This window comes from Dunckerocampus dactyliophorus, chromosome 2, assembly GCF_027744805.1.
Source record: "Dunckerocampus dactyliophorus isolate RoL2022-P2 chromosome 2, RoL_Ddac_1.1, whole genome shotgun sequence".
Classification (NCBI taxonomy): Eukaryota; Metazoa; Chordata; class Actinopteri; order Syngnathiformes; family Syngnathidae; genus Dunckerocampus; species Dunckerocampus dactyliophorus.
The window spans coordinates 27,804,328-27,818,096 of NC_072820.1; the positions used below are offsets into that span (position 1 = coordinate 27,804,328).

Below are 13,769 nucleotides of genomic sequence, written 5' to 3' on the forward strand. Positions count from 1 at the left end.
GAGTGTGTTACTATGATGGATACTGTCTGTATGTTACATGTCAGCATTTACGACCAGCACAGGAATCTACTTTTATGAGGAATGACATTAAAAAGAATGGCCCCACCGGTGGAGAGCTGTTGTCTTATTTTTATGAGATGTCGGAAGCTACTGTATTCCCATTCAGTGACACTCTACATACATATTTTACACACATAAACAACACTGGACAAGAGAATACCTAAACTATTACACAATCACCAACGCAAATCTAGCAGTTCAATCTCCCACAGCATTTCTGTTTGAAATAAGCAACAACAATAATGTGCTTCTAATTCAGTTGCACGTGTATTAAGTGTTACGTCAGCTAATCCAATGTGGCTGATAGGAGCACACCCCTTAATTTTCTTCTTGAGAAGGCAATAGAGAACACAACACCTCTGCTAAATCTCAGGTTTCTGTCGAGGAAAAGAGATTTTCAAATGTTCTTGTTAAGATTAAGTTCATGAGGGCACAAGGAACAGCCCTGACGAAACTGGCTCCCATTCCATTGTAGTATCCCCTCAGTCCATGTTTCTGGTAAATCCCAAGAAGGCCTTGCAGTACACCTGATGTAGCTTGTGAATGCGATGAGAAGGCTGGAAAACAAGACAACTGGTGATGAAATTGTCGGAAAATATCTAAAATATAAAAGTAGATGCTTGTACCTTGTGCTTGCTGCTGCGTTCTTATGACTGCCAAAGGGTAGCTGGTCATTTGTCCACAAGCAAAGGCCACAAAACTGAAGAAGAACAGCATGGAGTCACTGCTGTAGGTTGGATCACTCTGGGCCCAGTTCACGATAGACTGGCAGTGACACAAATGAATATAAGCACAGTGGTACCTCGGTTTGTTGTATAAAAACCAAATAAATTCTTCTCATGAGAAATAATGTACATACAATTAATACAGTCCAGACACCCCAAAATATTAACACAAAACACATTTTATAGAGAATAATTCGTTTTACATGCAGAAAACCATGCACAATACATATAAATGACAAATTAAATAGATAAATACACATTTTATGTTCAGTTTTTATTTTTACGTTCATCTTATAGGATACCTACCGTAGTACTGTGTCAACTAAGTATGGCCAGATTTGGTGTTGGGTGTGTGATCCAAGATGGCTGAAAAAACAATCAATGCTATCAACATACCAAAGGGTAAGATACAACAGTTTGTTACGCGCAATATTGTATTATAACCCAAACAGTCTACAGGAACCAAAGCCAAATTTGCCAAAAATTTTAGTTGAAATCCAAATCCTACAAAAACAGGGGTGCTGGAAAACCAAGGTTTGACTGTATGTTTGTGTGTTGGATGTCATGTTGGTTTCACCTGATGAACTGCACACTCCACACCTGCGTAAGGGATCATGCACAGGATGCTGGGTTTGAAGCCCCTGTAGAACGAGGACAAGGACTCATGCCTATAGATGGAGCGTGCGCACGCCACCACACCGTGATTGGTACCCACTCGCTGCAAGTTGAGTCTCACTTTCAACACCTGTTGGCCAAAGGTTTATGAAAGTCAGCTATGAAGAGGACAAAATAGAAATTGCAATATCAATGGGAGTGAATGCTCAGATGTATGTACTGTATGTATGGAGGATTTCTTGCTGCAGGTAAATGCCCCCTACTGGCTATTAACAGCATAGGACATGACATCATAATGCCATGGCATTGGTGGCCCATTCTAGCATAATCGTCTCTGATCTTTTTACAGAAAATGTCCAAATTGCCATTTTGAACATTACGTAAACGGGGATACCTCCAAAGGGTAGAAGACGGCATGAGCAACAGCACCAGACACACAACCCAAGCCAAAGCGCTGCCGGACACTTAGATTCTTCTGACTTCTGTCCTGAATGGACACCTTCATCTGGGCCCATGAGTAAAAGTTCATTAGTATCAGGAGATGTTTAATTAACGGATGATGGAACTAAGCTGGTGGGGACATTATGGCACCTGAGCGTAGACAAGACACTGAAGTGTGGACTGCGGCGTCCCCTTTAGCACATTGACAGCATTGCCTTGCCACATGGAACGCAGGCCGCCGGACCTAATCTCCTGAAAGCCTTGAGAGAAGGCTTTGGATCCATAAAACTACAAAGTGGGCAATGTCAATACAACATAGAACAAGATTTTTTTATGAAGTTTTATTTTCCAGGCCCTGACCTGCAGTTGGGTTTTGAGACGGTCGATGGGAGCTGTAGCCGTTCGGGATACAGCATCAGCCAATCCTGCACCAAGAACAAATGTCCTCCACGCACCAACACCAGAATTGTCTTCGGGAAACTCAATGGCCAGCGCTCGGCTCTCGCCTACATTGAAAACCTGCAAGACGACAGGACAAGCACATTTTGTGAATTCTGACCATCGAGTGTAATTAGCAAAGCCATTGCTCAACAGACTCCAACACAATCAAGGAATAAAATGTGCGTCTTGTTCCTGACACATGTGCGCTGTTAATTTTCTGGGCTGAAAAGGCATTGGAGGATTTCTGCAGAAGATCAAAGCGCTTGTATAAAAAGTAGGCTGTCAAAAATAGCGCGTTAAAGACTGTAACTAATTAATTTCATTTATGACATTACATTTTTTAGCGTAATTAACGCATACACATCACAGCAAGCCAGGCGACAGACGGAGGCACAATGTAGCGTCACACAGAGTCTGGCGCTCTTTTATAACTTTATTCTGATCTGAACACATCAACAGCGGTGCAATTCCAACACTATATACAGTGGTGTAAAAAAATGTTTGCCCGCTTCCTGATTTCTTATTTTTTTGCATGTTTGTCACAAATAAATGTTTCAGATCATCAAACAACTTTAAATATTACTCAATGACAACACAACCGAAAACAACATGCAGTTTTAAAATGAAACTTTTTACTATGAAGAGAGGAAAAAAAAACAAACCTACATGGCCCTGTGTGAAAAAGTGAAACCTAAACCTAATAACTGGTTGGGCTATCCTTGGCAGCAACAAGTGCAGTCAAGCGTTTGCGATAACTTGCAATGAGTCTCTTACAGCGCTGTTCTTACCAGACTGTGTTTCCATGATGACACCAACTCCCCGATGGTGTCCACGGGCTTGAGGATGACGTGCTGCAGGAATTCGTCCCAGTCCACTGTCATCGAATTGTCTGTGTCCATCCTGTTTTTTAAAAAACACAAATGTTATGTGCAAATGCCACCGCCTGGTTTTATCGACAAATTTTGTCAGCTAATAGGGGCTAATAGCACTTAATGGTCATAATAAAAGCTATTTGCAAGCTAGTGTAACTGTAGTTAGTAGTATTTTGTTTCAAAGTTGCAGAAGTTGTCCATGCATTGCATATTGTTTAGTAAAAAATGGACATGAGGTAGAATAATGAATGGATAATCCCATTGTTCTTTATATATCAGATGTTCAGTGGCCCTTTACACATTCAGTGAATGTAAAATGAACAGAAGCCATCATGAGGTGCAAAGAAATCTTACATTTGTATTACTTTTTTGGCATTGGCCTTTGAAATGAGCACTCCTAACTCCTTAAACAAACATATGATGTCCTCCTGGTCAATCACCCCTAATCAGAAAAGAGACGTACAACAATTATTGTATGCAACGCACCAGAGAATGAATTTGACAACAAACTTAGGTGCACCCGCACAACCTAATGAGATGCCATACCAGAGCTGTATCAAACATTCAGCCTGAACAAACAGAATAATAACCAGTTGTTTAATGTTGTGGTTGTAGTTTGGATTAAATTTTTGACATAGCTCTTGTATTGGCTCTCGATGGATGGTGCAGGGGTACCTAATGATGAGGCCCATCAGGGTAATTATTTATTTATTTATTTTTTACAGTGAAAAGAGTATTTTCTTCATGTTTAAAGTCGTCATATTAATATAATTCTTCTTTTTGCTCACCACACTTGTTCTTGTCCAGGTGATGAAAGTAAATTTTCCAGTTCTTCTCTCTGTCCATCATGTAGCTGAGAAACTCATCATAGTCCAGCACACCGTTGTTGTCATTGTCATAGGAATCAATGACATTCTGGGAGACAGAGAAAGAAAGAGAAATAATCAGTGAGGCTTGGAGAAGAATGTCACCATCCATCATCCTACCTGGACCTTGGCATCCGCCGCCAAGATGCCATGCTTGCTCATTTCTCTGTGGAGCTCCGACAGTGAGATGAAGCCATCATTGTTCTGGTCCAGTTTGACAAATAAACCGCGGAACTGATCCATTGGTGCTGATTACTTCACAGCAGACCTGCTCCGGTGCTGACTCACTGCTAGTGGACCACCACCACAGCAACAGCAGCATCATCTGCAGCATCCTCAGCAGCAGCAATAAATCGGGAAACTGCATTGCCATCTTGAAACGGCAGATAGCGCTGCAGTTGCATCTGATAGTCATCTTGCATCGTTTCTCCTTTCACGCAAACGTAACTTTTCATACTGGGAATCAAATATATCCCTGTATTAAAATATCTCTTATTCACACAAATAATAATCTTTATAACAAGGATATACGCATTTAGACTACATACATTTAAAGAGACATATTATTGAGTACAGTACCTGCGATTCAGCATGCGGTCAGTGGTGGCGTCACATCCGGAACAGACTGTTTTGTTCTGTCTAGTCACTGTTAGTATTTTTTTATTTGTCACCTGGCAAACTGGAACCCGGTATAGTGTAAACCCCCCGCCGACAAATAATTTTCCCTTCTCCAAAAATCTCCTGGCTCCCAGAGTTGGACATCAATGCAACTAGTTGTATTAAAAAACGGAAGCGCTATTTCAAAATAAACACTCGGTACGAACGCTGCAAAGTCTGTTTCTTCAAACGTTATTTTTTTGCACATTGTTGTGTATTTTTAGTTGATTGATGCCAGAGACTATCATTTGACGAATAAGCATATTTGAAATAACAATGTTGGTCTACCTGCTTCACGTCAAATACCACATCCTTGTAATATATGACGAATATATCGACTATATTGCGATAATTAAGATACATGCGAGTACTATCAAATTGAAAGTATAAAGTGGTAGGTGACATTTAATCACAATGACGTTTTAAAACAACATAACAACAAAAGTTCAGGTAAACAGCACCGAGTCAAGTAGCTTTCGCGCCTGAAACTCAACCCAGAAGTAGAATGGTCTCAGGCGCTGAGCTTGACGCACGTCGAAGGCTGCTGCAGCCTGCAGAGGAGGGAGACGCTTTGTCTATTTAAAGGGTCACCCTGCAAGCAGCATATAATAACAATATAATAACACGGAGCTCAGCATTCGTCTCCCAAATGCTCTGTCTTATTCGACTCGGTGGACGTTAGTCCGGGCTGAAGAAGCTTTTTTCGCCTCTCTCCCTTTTCATCGACGAGGCTTTGAAGTTAAATGCAGAAAACGATGGGCAAAGATTATTATAAAACGCTGGGCATCAGTAAAGGAGCCACAGAGGAGGACATCAAGAAAGCGTACAGAAAGCAGGCGCTGAAATGGCATCCCGACAAGAACAAGTCTGCGGCCGCCGAGGATAAATTTAAGGAGATCGCCGAGGCTTATGAGGTCCTCAGCGACCCAAAGAAAAGGGACATTTATGATCAACACGGAGAAGAAGGTAATGTTATCAATTCTGTCAATTGAATTCAAACACCTGCTGCCTATTATGTATTGGCCTGTAGGTTTCATGTCATCTAGCACGGCCAGGGGCGTATTTTGTCATTTGAGGACCCAAGGCAAACCTAGTCATTGGAGCTCTCCACATCCTTATCTTTTTTATTTACTTAATTTTTTAAAACTTTTTTTCAATGTAAAAAACATGTAAGTGTGTAATTTAGGACACTTTTTCCCTGCTACTCTTAAAATCTCTTACAGTTATGTCATCTTAAGTTGCTAGTTACATAGCCATTTTGATGTACCCCCCCCCCCCCCGCCCAAAAAACATTTTGAATTATTAATGTTTATCATCTTCTAACAAGTGTGAATATGAGAAAATTATCCAATTTCCTGAAGTATATGAAGTCCTTAAAATCTTCCTGGGGAATTATTATTACCAAACAAGTGAATCATCTCAACGCGTTTACTGTAATTGATAAGAACACCAGGGAACATTTAACATAGTGTACCGCTTTAATACTCACATCTTTGTGATGAAAAGCGACACTCTCAGCTTCATCTACTGCATTCTCCTCAGCTGACAGTAGCAGTGCTGCTGTCGTGTCTGGGCAAGGCAAGTTTATTTATAGAGCACGATTCGTACACAAGGTAATTCAAAGTGCTTTACAGAAAAGAAGTTTAAAATCGATTCATAAAATGTCTATGCTTGTGACTGTGAAAAAGGTTGACATCTTCAGTAGTTTTGATAAAAACTGATTTCCACTCGCCTTCTCGTCTTATCCGCTCCACTGGGGTAACTCACCGCCAACAAGTTTGTTTCGCTGCCATCTTCCGGAATCAATCTGCACATATGCAGTAGTAGGGAGGGGCAGCGGTCAAAACGCTATTGAAAGACTACGCATTTTGATGTTGTTTTAAGCATACAAATAGATAAGTATTCATTTCAGCCGGATATTTGAATGGGTTGAACTTGAGCTTCACTTTTGTCCACTTGCAATCGCTATGATTTAAGCCTGCATAATAATTTGATACCAAAATGAAAGGAACAGTTTAAGAAACATGATAAAGCAGTATCCAAAGTACAAAAATACATAAACCAGCAATAAAGCCTCATTTTCGGGGGAAGCCCCACTCTTTCATCCTGACATGCACATACTTTCACAGGTTTTCACAGTGCGGGGATTGGAACACCAATATAAATGAAATCTTCAAGATTAAACACTCTTACTGCACAACATAATCATCAAACTTACTTATTCATATAACTCAAGGACAGAGACAGAGCATGAAGTTCTTCATTGCGCTGTCTCCTTCCTTCTTTCTGCGTTGACTGTGCGTTCTGCGCACTCGTAATTGTGAGTGTTAGGCACTAGTTGTTTTTCATTTTTATTCACATACCCCCATGACAATTGGTGTGTGTGTGTGTGTGTGGACTCGTGTGTGTTTGGACTCAATATCCTCGTCCTCACCCGGGATCCAGGCGTAGCTCTGCCGGAGGTGCGAGTTGAAGACTCGACAAATGGGAGACTGCCAGACGTTCCCAGCACATCCTCACTGATCGTTTGTGTCTCCCAGGTCTGTCCGGCATCCTCCCCCGCTATTTAATCCAACTCATCACCAGGTGGTAATCAGTTGACACCTCAGCTCCTCACTTCCCCCGTGTGTCGAGAACATGCGGATGCAGGTCTGATGATACGACTACAAACTAGATCATAGACCTGCGGCCTAGGGTGTCCTGTCGCTAAGTGCACTTGTGGACATCATTATGTTCCGACATGGTGTTTGTTATAGACAAACTGTGGTTTGCACACAAGTCTAATAACATCACACCGCATGCGTTCAGATCGGGGAGGCCGTTCTTCCCAGTCACACCCCTCCTGGTCACACTGTGATTGCCCACATGGGCGGTGAGGTCTCCCAGTAGAACTACGGAGTCACCAGCTGGGGTGCTCTCCAGCACCCCTCTGACAGACTCCAAGAAGGCTCGGTACTCAGAATGGCCGTGTTACGCATACGCACAAACGACAGTCAGGACCCTTTCCCTAACCCGAAGGCGTAAGGAAGTGACCGTCTCTTTCACCGGGAATGACGCCAACACTGAGGCACCAAGCTGAGGGGTTATTAATAAGCCTACGCCAGCTCACCACCTCTCCCCAGCGGCAACCCCAGAGTAGAACAGCATCCAGCCCTTCTGGAGGAGTTGGGTTCCAGAACCCAAACTGTCGGTCGAGATGAGTCCGACTATGTCTAGTCGAAATATCTCAACATCCCCAACAAGCTCGGGCTCCTTCCCCACCAGATAAATGACGTTCCATGTCCCAAGAAGCAGATTTGGCCGCTGAAGACCAGGTCGCCCACACGCCTGCCTTCGATCGCCAACCAAAGCACATTGCACTGGACCCTTATGCTTGACCCCGCAGGTGGAGGGTCGGGGCAGCTGGGGGATCCATACATGTTTTCCAATCCATACCTCTAAACTAGTTACAGTCAAACCTTGGTTTTTGTGCGCCCCAATTTTTGTATGATTTGTTTTTTGTCAAACATTTTTGCCAAAATTTTGCCTCTGTTTCTGTGCACTGTCTTGGTTTTTATACAGTATTGCACATAAGAATCTAGTCTGTTTGCCTTGTACTGTATCGTTCCACAAAATGGAGGCCTCAAACAAAGTACTCTATGTGTTGCTGACTCCCTGCCCGTGCATTTTTCATTGAGTGTGACTGCTACATAACCTGCCATGGGGCCAAAGAAAAATTGCGAGTGGCAGCAATTTGATGCATAAAGTGAGAAACACTATTGAATTAAATCTCACCAGGATGTACAGGAAGTCCACATCAACAATAAGCTACATCCATTCCTCATTTATAATTATTTCACATTGTTTTATATTTAAATTATTTCCTTTTGGTAAAATTTCTTACGTTTTTGTATGTTTTGGTTTTCCATCGAGGCAACCAAGTCCTTCTTTTCAGTGTATTCAAACCCCTATTTCCCCGTGTCAGTAGGCTCTCACAACTGGTGAGAAAAATCCAGCTTGTTAGCTTTCAAAAGAGCCCAAAGTCATGCATTTACTCCAAATGGTTCAAGAACACTTCATGTTTACTTTGGGTATGACTTTTTTTTTTTTAGGCCTTTTAGCCCCAAAATCCAGAAGGCTAAGGGGGTGCTAGTTGGCTGTCTTTGGTCTCACTCAGTAGATGGATGCATCAACTCTGTGTCCTTTCTACCGGGTTCAGTAACTTTTCATGCGGTAACGCGTCCAGAGTGAGTAAAAAAGGTGTCACGTTCTCCCTTCTCTGATTGGTTACAGGAGGATGTAAACAGGAAGTAGAGTGAGCGCTAATAAACACATGGATCAGAATTGGTCAGAAGACAAGACAAAGATGACATGTCAATCAAATGATGAGAATGCGCTGACAATCAAATACATGCTAAACCAAAGACAGTTATGTGACCAGTATGGTACTCGGGGTCAAACCTGATTTGTGAAATTGTCAGTTGAGGTTCATTTGAGGTTTGTCGATTTGGTCCATACCCGATTTCAGTTACTGTATTTATACCCAACCAAACGGGGAAAAAATGAGTTTGATTAAAGTGTGAAAGCACCCTAAGAATCATATGTTGCTGTCCTTCAGGTCTCAAGGGAGGAAGTGGTCCTCCTGGTGACGGACAAGGCAACACCTTCACGTATACCTTCCATGGGGATCCTCATGCCACCTTTGCCACATTCTTTGGGGGCTCAAACCCCTTTGAGATGTTCTTTGGGCGCAAGCCCAATGGGCGTGATGACGAGGACATGGAGGTGGATGGAAACGATCCCTTTGGCTCCTTCACCAGCTTCAATCTGAACGGATTGCCTCGGGATGGACACGCCGGCCTGGGAGGACAGCAGCAGCAGCAGCCGCGGCGCAAGCAGGACCCTGCCATCATCCACGAACTGAGGGTCTCCCTGGAGGAGGTCTTCCACGGCTGCACCAAAAGGATGAAGATCTCTCGCAAAAGGCTCAACCCGGACAGCAGAACCATGCGCACTGAGGACAAGATCCTCACTATTGAGATCAAGCGCGGCTGGAAGGAAGGAACCAAGATCACCTTCCCACGGGAGGGAGATGAGTCGCCCAACACCATCCCGGCTGACATCGTTTTTGTCATCAAGGACAAGCCCCACCCTCATTTCAGGCGGGAAGGCTCCAACATTGTGTATCCTGTCCGTGTGAGCCTGCGACAGGTGAGACCAGCAAAAGAGTCACACTGAATGAGCATCGTATCAATCCCCCCTCTAGCTGTACTCTTATGTAGTCTGCTTCATCAGCATTGACAAACACCTGACATCTCCAGGGGGGCTCAGAGAGGTGGCAGTCGCCCACGTGGTCATGCTGCCAGATACATTTTTACGATTCCTCCTACACCCTCGCATCTCTGCATGATGTGATTCATTCTGAGTTGTCGGAACAAATATTTAAACAGCCTTTACTCACACAGAATGTTTGCCATAGTGAAACCTTCTGCACATCCTGGTATTATTAGCTACCCTCACTCCCTCTCAATTGACATCATGTCCATAAGCACCGCTAATGAATACACTGGACTAGACTTAGTAAGCTCATGTTTTCAGTAGGGTTGGGCGATGTGTACCTTAACATGTATCACAATATTTTTGGGATGTAACACGATATGACGATATAATTAAAATCAGCAGAGTTTTGTATAAAAAGCTACAAACCTTAACCAGTATAATTAAAAAAATAATGAAATTAAAAGTAAGCTATGACACTGCGTACAGTGTCCAAAGGTAGCCAGTCTATTCCAGTTGTTGAGGGCAGCTCGTTTCACAACACAAAATCCACTGTCAGTAGTTACACACACTTGTTTCTTCTCATCCAAGTCCCATTCCTGGAGAAACTCCTTCAACTCACTTACAATATTTTCACCTGTGTGTTTCTCTGGAGAAAACTTGTTTGGAGACAGGACGACTTCAAAGTCGAGTCGCTGGTTATGTAGTGGGCCGTGAGGCTAATACTATATGGTTGAGGTACTCGGCTACTCCCCGTCTTTACTACATCTGCTCTATCGAAACCAAACTACTTCCATATTACACCGGTACCTCCCGTTTACCAACAATTTATTTGTCTAAAGTCTACGCTTCTCCTCCGCCTTCAGCCATGCTCATTTTGTCTCTTTTGTTGTTTTGTTGTTTGCTCTGCTTTCTCCGCCACCGTGGGACCATTCTGTAGTAGACGTGACGCGCCAATGCGTCAATACAGTGCGCCGCGGTGCACAGTCACAGGGAAAACACGTCATCAACTCTGCGTTAGGAAAATGATAATTTCTACCAGTATACATCATTTTGTTATGATTGGAAGGATTTATACCGGTATATAAAAATCTCCCAACCCTAGTTTTCTGTAACATTCTAGTGGTGGAGACCCGTGCCTTCCCCCAACCCAATTGTGTCAATTGCTAATACATTTGTTAATTTCCCATCAACATGTTCCCTTTGCCAGTTCTGAATAACACGAGAAAATAATAAAGCAATATAACAATGTGTTACAATGAAGTTGAGGTTTGTAAATCTGTATGGAGAAATTGCAGTAAATTGCATAAAGTAGGGGTGTAAGGATTCGATTTGATTCGTATCACGATTTGTGGTTGCCGATACGATTCAAGGACAATATTGTTCATTTAGAACGATACGATCCGAAACGATTCAGTAACTTTAAATTGATTCAGTAACTTTTTAGCCAAAAATTCAACCAGTGTGACTGTGAAATAAATACCTGGATACTGGACACTACAGGTGAGGTATCCTAGATTCATGTTGATTTTTGTAAGGGAATCAGGTATAAATTATTTATGGATTTAAACAAACAAGTGAACAACAATTAATTGCAAATGCAAAGTGCAATCAACATCTCTTCAGGTTGAATTAACTGTAGGTGTACCCGCTACTTTTGCTGTTTTTCAACATAAATACCTTGCGTAGGAATGTTACAAATTTTGAAATATGTAAAATCAAGTCTGTGATTAATTCTATCTGATAAAACATGACGTGAACTCATACCTCATTCACTTCTCTATCCCAAGTATTAAATAAGTTAGAGCAAATTAGAGCAAAAAAAAATGTTTGGAGCACAAGCATGCAGATGTATATCACCTAGCTACACATATTGCTTCCTGTTTGCTAAATAGCTTTTTACCCAGTTCAAGACTAACCCTCTGATTCCATACCTTTCTAGTTGTATCAAATTCGTTTGTTAAATCCATAAATACTGCAGCTACGCACTTGGTACGGCCTATAACGTTGGTAATTTCCTCGGTTATTTCAATTAGTACCATGGAAAATGAAATGTTCCATATTGGCTGTCAGTTAGTAAATAATTAGTATTTATCAATTATCCAACCTGTAGCTGAATAGCTTTTCCATGATTTTAGAAAATTGTGGCAATAAAGAAACTGGTTGGTAGTTAGTGAATTGATGTTGATGTTTAGAACTATTCCAGTCTGAAATGATAAGTTACTGATGTACGTCAGTGGTTCCGCAGTCTCGGTAATGACCTTTTTTTATTGTTCTCATGTCAATTCCATTACAGTCGGTTGATGTTTTTGCTGTACTTTTATTGACCATATCAATTATTAGTTTTTTATCACACCGGTGAGGAACATGGAGTTGGCTTTCCTGTCTATACTTTCATTCCCTACTTCCTTTCATTCCCTACTTCCACTGACAAGTTATTTGGGATCCTTTCTTATAAATTTGGCCCAATGCTTACAAAGTATTTATTGAACATTTCAACTACCTCGTTCATATCCTCATTTCCACATTTAAAATAATGACGGCAATCTGCTTTCTTGGATGCATTCCTGATCATACTGTTTAGAATGTCCCATGTTGCTCTAATGTTGTTTTTATTCTTGTCTAATAGTTTACTGTAATATTGTCTCTCACGCACTCAGATCAGCCTTTAAGTTTGGGGATGGCAGGTATATTCACTGTTACTGTATATGTTCTAATAGTGAAATTATTTAGAATAAAGTCTGTGAAGTGTATAAAGAATAATGGAGAAACATTGTGTTCCTTTCTGCCACCTACATTATCCTATCTTTGCAGTCGCTGTGTGGATGCTCGGTAACCGTGTCAACGATAGACGGCAACACGTGCAACATGAAGATCACGGATGTGGTCAAGCCTGGCATGAGAAAGACTGTGGTGGGCCAAGGCCTGCCCTTCCCCAAAAACCCAGAGCAGAGAGGAGACCTGGTGGTTGAGTTTGATGTGAACTTTCCCGAAACGTTGCCCGGCAACGCCAAGGATGTCCTGAAGCGGCATTTACCGGCATAGAGCCAAGCAACGAGGTGCGGACGCCCACCTGGATGGATGTGCAATATCAGCACTCATTTTGGGTGTTTTTATAAATTCAATGCATGCTGCCAAGACCTTGTACGTACACAGACCTCTTTTCCTTGCTGGTGTGGAATCCTGGTGAAACCCAGAAATGTGCCGTGCCAAACAACAATCTCCTGCTTTCATTAAGATGTGACAGTCGTCATTGCTGACCAGCTTTACTTTGGACTTATGAACCATCATTTGGTTCCCCTGTGTGTGTGTGCGTAGTTTAGAAATGACCTTGTAAAACTTGAATTTGAAAATAAATATTTCCATATTAACTGATGAGGTATTATAAGCATATATGAATTATGCCAGCTCCAATGCACAAAGTTCAATAATGAAATAACTGACTGTGCTTTTAATTCAGACGAGTTAGCAGGCCACAGCTGCTGCCTTTCTGCTGCTAGCACTTACACTTACAGGACAGGGCTTACGATTTACCACCAGGGGGCGCTACATCACTCATCACGACTAAGGGAAGGGGAGGGGGGAGAAACAGATGTGACACAGCCGGACCACATTTGCTTTGCACATTAAAAAAAATACAATTCAACGAGAAAATGGGGGGAAAAGCCGTAGTCATTTTACGAGAATAAAGTAGTAATATGAGGAAAAATAATCTAATTTTAGAAGCATAAAGTTGAAATAGTAGCTATCTTTTAAAAGTAGGGCTGTCAAAAATAGCGCTTTGACGGTGGTCAAATTAATTTAATTACGTTAATTTTTTTTGCAAAATTAATGCA

At 42.0% G+C, this 13,769-nt stretch overlaps 2 protein-coding genes across 4 annotated transcripts; one reads left to right on the top strand and one right to left on the bottom strand.

Annotated features, from left to right (window-relative positions):
- Positions 1-47: 47 nt before the first annotated feature.
- Positions 48-6,523, bottom strand: slc25a24l (solute carrier family 25 member 24, like). 3 transcript variants are annotated; one of them, XM_054757550.1, is made up of 11 exons: positions 4,600-5,932; positions 4,141-4,476; positions 3,943-4,069; positions 3,509-3,596; positions 3,071-3,182; positions 2,202-2,360; positions 1,992-2,129; positions 1,795-1,905; positions 1,363-1,530; positions 687-825; positions 48-617 (listed from the first exon to the last, which is right to left on the bottom strand). In XM_054757550.1, exons 2-11 carry the CDS (start codon positions 4,261-4,263, stop codon positions 430-432), a joined length of 1,353 nt encoding a protein of 450 aa, XP_054613525.1. In that variant the 5' UTR covers positions 4,264-4,476; positions 4,600-5,932; the 3' UTR covers positions 48-429. The 3 variants fall into 3 exon arrangements, with proteins under 3 accessions (XP_054613525.1, XP_054613535.1, XP_054613544.1); XM_054757560.1 differs by lacking the exons at positions 4,141-4,476; positions 4,600-5,932 and adding an exon at positions 6,167-6,523; XM_054757569.1 differs by lacking the exons at positions 1,795-1,905; positions 1,992-2,129 and having other exon boundaries at positions 4,141-5,932.
- dnajb4 (DnaJ heat shock protein family (Hsp40) member B4) lies at positions 5,168-13,483 on the top strand. Its single transcript, XM_054757582.1, has 3 exons — positions 5,168-5,643; positions 9,275-9,867; positions 12,748-13,483. Exons 1-3 carry the CDS (start codon positions 5,421-5,423, stop codon positions 12,976-12,978), a joined length of 1,047 nt encoding a protein of 348 aa, XP_054613557.1. The 5' UTR covers positions 5,168-5,420; the 3' UTR covers positions 12,979-13,483.
- The last annotated feature ends 286 nt before the right edge of the window (positions 13,484-13,769 follow it).

Excerpts from the sequence above, each read along its gene's own strand:
- slc25a24l (XM_054757550.1), bottom strand. The coding sequence starts at position 4,263 with ATGGATCAGTTCCGCGGTTTATTTGTCAAACTGGACCAGAACAATGAT. Across the intron at positions 2,361-3,070 it reads CATCATGGAAACACAGTCTG|GTTTTCAATGTAGGCGAGAG; the intron begins GTAAGAACAGCG and ends GTCGTCTTGCAG. Across the intron at positions 618-686 it reads AACGCAGCAGCAAGCACAAG|CCTTCTCATCGCATTCACAA; the intron begins GTACAAGCATCT and ends CTTGTTTTCCAG.
- dnajb4 (XM_054757582.1), top strand. The coding sequence starts at position 5,421 with ATGCAGAAAACGATGGGCAAAGATTATTATAAAACGCTGGGCATCAGT. Across the intron at positions 5,644-9,274 it reads TGATCAACACGGAGAAGAAG|GTCTCAAGGGAGGAAGTGGT; the intron begins GTAATGTTATCA and ends GCTGTCCTTCAG. Across the intron at positions 9,868-12,747 it reads TCCGTGTGAGCCTGCGACAG|TCGCTGTGTGGATGCTCGGT; the intron begins GTGAGACCAGCA and ends CTATCTTTGCAG.